The sequence below is a fragment of the Pantherophis guttatus genome, chromosome 6 (genome assembly GCF_059756535.1).
Source record: "Pantherophis guttatus breed Tessera chromosome 6, ASM5975653v1, whole genome shotgun sequence".
Lineage (NCBI taxonomy): Eukaryota > Metazoa > Chordata > Lepidosauria > Squamata > Colubridae > Pantherophis > Pantherophis guttatus.
In genome coordinates this window covers 48,194,412-48,197,052 of record NC_142068.1, presented here as the reverse complement: position 1 = coordinate 48,197,052, position 2,641 = coordinate 48,194,412, and the positions used below count along the sequence as shown (strand labels likewise).

General features: G+C 41.9%; 1 protein-coding gene across 3 annotated transcripts in view; it reads right to left on the bottom strand.

Annotated features, from left to right (window-relative positions):
* Nucleotides 1-1,552: 1,552 nt before the first annotated feature.
* The window catches only part of PDCD11 (programmed cell death 11), a 30,114-nt gene continuing 29,025 nt past the window's right edge, over nt 1,553-2,641 (bottom strand). For all 3 annotated transcript variants that reach the window (XM_034440001.3, XM_060682904.2, XM_087872848.1), the window contains exon 36: nt 1,553-1,952. In XM_034440001.3, coding sequence (XP_034295892.2) covers nt 1,781-1,952 — 172 coding nt within the window. In that variant the 3' untranslated portion in view covers nt 1,553-1,780. The remainder of the gene's footprint in view (nt 1,953-2,641) is intronic.

The window sequence follows — 2,641 nt, the reverse complement described above, 5'->3', positions numbered from 1 at the left end:
GGTTGATTTGTTGTCTCAATCTTAAAATTAACACTGCTAAATGCTAGAAATCATAGTAGTTATTAACAATCACTTTGGCCTTTAAAGATATTGTGGGATGTATGTGGGATTATCAGTGATTAAAATATGAAAAATTACAGAATTGGATGGCAAGACAGAATCAATGGTGGTATAATGGTCAAATATTGGGTTAGAACTGGGGAGACCCCCCACCTCAGGCATACTAACTGAGTGGGTAATTTTGAGCCAGTAACTCTAAACCCAACCAACTTTATAGAGTTGTTGATGTAGGCAAAAATGGAAGGAGGCCATACTACATACACAGCTTTCAATTCCTAAAGAAAAAGCAGGTTATAAAACAAACAAATAAGAATCTGTTCAAATATCATATGCCAAAATATACATGCCCTGCCATTTTCCTCCAAGGCGCATGACTGTCACTTACTGGAATTAAGTGCAAAAGAACAAATTATGGCTATTTTCCTGGCAGTGCATCACATTTGCACTGTTACTATGCAAATGCCATGATACTGCCAATTTTTTAGGCAATGACTATAGTCTTCTATAGGAGAATGGATCACGAATACTGGGTTGTAAAATAACAGATGGAAAAATGTATGGAAACTGCTTATTGTTTAGAAACTGTATATTTAACATTGATATTTTTAGCTTATTTATAAGAAGTTCAGAATTCTGTGAATAGCAGATGTAGAACAGGATAGGGCCGTGATGGCGAACCTATGGCACGCGTGCCACAGGTGGCACGCAGAGCCATACCAGTGGGCACGCGAACTCAGCTCCGGGGTGCATGTGCGCACTGGCCGGCTGATTTTCGGGCCTTCTGGGCCCACCGGAAGTAGGGAAACAGGTTGTTTCCTGCCTCCGGAGGGCCTGTGTGTGGGGGGGGGAAACGCCCATTTTTCTCTCTCCCCAGGTTCCAGAGGCTTTCTAGGAGCCTGGGGAGGGCAAAAACGGCCTTCCCCACCCACCTGGAGGCCTTCCAGAGGCCGGAAACGGCCCGTTTGTCAACTTTTTAGAAAGCCTCTGGAGCCTGGGAAGGGCAAAAAACGGGCCTACTGGGCCCACCGTCCCATCACGTGCCAAAAGCAGGTGGAGCGCGGGGGGTCGCGTACACATGCGTGGGGGACGGGGCGCATAGAATTATGGGTGTGGGCTGGCACGTCCACGCCCCCTCCACCTGCGACCCCCTCGCTTTTGGCACGCAATGGCAAAAAGGTTAGCCATCACTGAGATAGGGTGTATAAAATAAAAACTGAGTATTTTATACATAAGCTATGATGATGAGGCTAATTAAATGGAATTGCAGAACCTTGGTCCTGCAGACAACAGCCCTTTAATTTAGTCTTTAAGTCTTTAATATATTTTAAATGATGCTTAGAAAGCAGTGCTGTTATTATCCTCTAAGCCTATACTTGGATAGAATACAAAATATTTTAGGGAAGGAAGAACTATTTATTTACTACTGTAACCAAGCAGCTGGTTGCTTTCTCCCAATTATGAATTGCATATTTTAAAAAGAATCAAAGACAAATAATTATATAATTATTTTATTAGAATTTGGGGGGATATAAAAGGTGTAAAACATTTACATCACTTACACTGTTAATCTCTGGTCCTGGCTATTCCAATCTGTTATTGAGCTCGTTGGGAAATGCAAAAAAGCAGGAAGGCTTTTTGTACTACAGATGAGGCATGTCCACTTCCCTTCTCAACATACTGGGTTTAAAAGCAAGACCCCGAAGTCTGTCTACCGCAAAGGTTAGCTCTCAGCAAGGCTGTTCTTGGATTCCACATACTCCAATGCTGCTGCCTTCACAGCCTGGATGGTTTCCACTGTGCCATACTTCTTCTCATACTCCAGATAGCGTTTAAAGAAAAACTTCATCTTCTTTGCTGTTAAATTTAGGTGAATCACTCTTTCAAAAATATCCCTGTGAAAAACCCAAAATAATGTTCAGAAAACAGTTTTAATCTGATATTTTATGAACCTTTTCTATTTAAAATGACTAAAATTGTTAGCTTGCTTTCTCCTATGTATAGGAGATATACTTCTAGAATATATTTCTAGAGCAATTTCCTTAGGTTTCTCAGTGTTAAGTGTTAATAATGTTTCCTTTCCAAAATCAAGTCACTCTGCTTGCTTTAGTTTTAAGTTAATACACATTCCCAAGCTTACATTTGCATCTTTGCTGGAAATTAAGAATTCTAACCTTCCTACATATGTTAGTTGTCAGGGTTCCAAGTAACACCCCCAACGAAAGAAAACTCTGAGGCTTGAGTTTCCTCAAAGTTACATTTTATTAGAGATGTCATATTGGCACATCTGGGAAAACCTGAATCTGAAAGTTCCCAGGTTTTCCCCACCCAAAGAAAAGTTCAAGTCCCTGCCCAACACCCACAAGTCCATCACATGGTCCAATCACACATCGTCTCAACTGGAGATGCCTCCCAAGTCCAGCCTTCCAGGTACAGGGCAATTTGTCCTTGACTTTCTGGGAAAGAAATGTGGCAGCGTGGGGCTTTCTGGAATGCTGACATTATGACTATATATCACCCCGGCTCCATACAATCCCCCTCCCAGTTTCCCACAGTAGTAAACTGGGAAAGCCTAGTGCAAAAG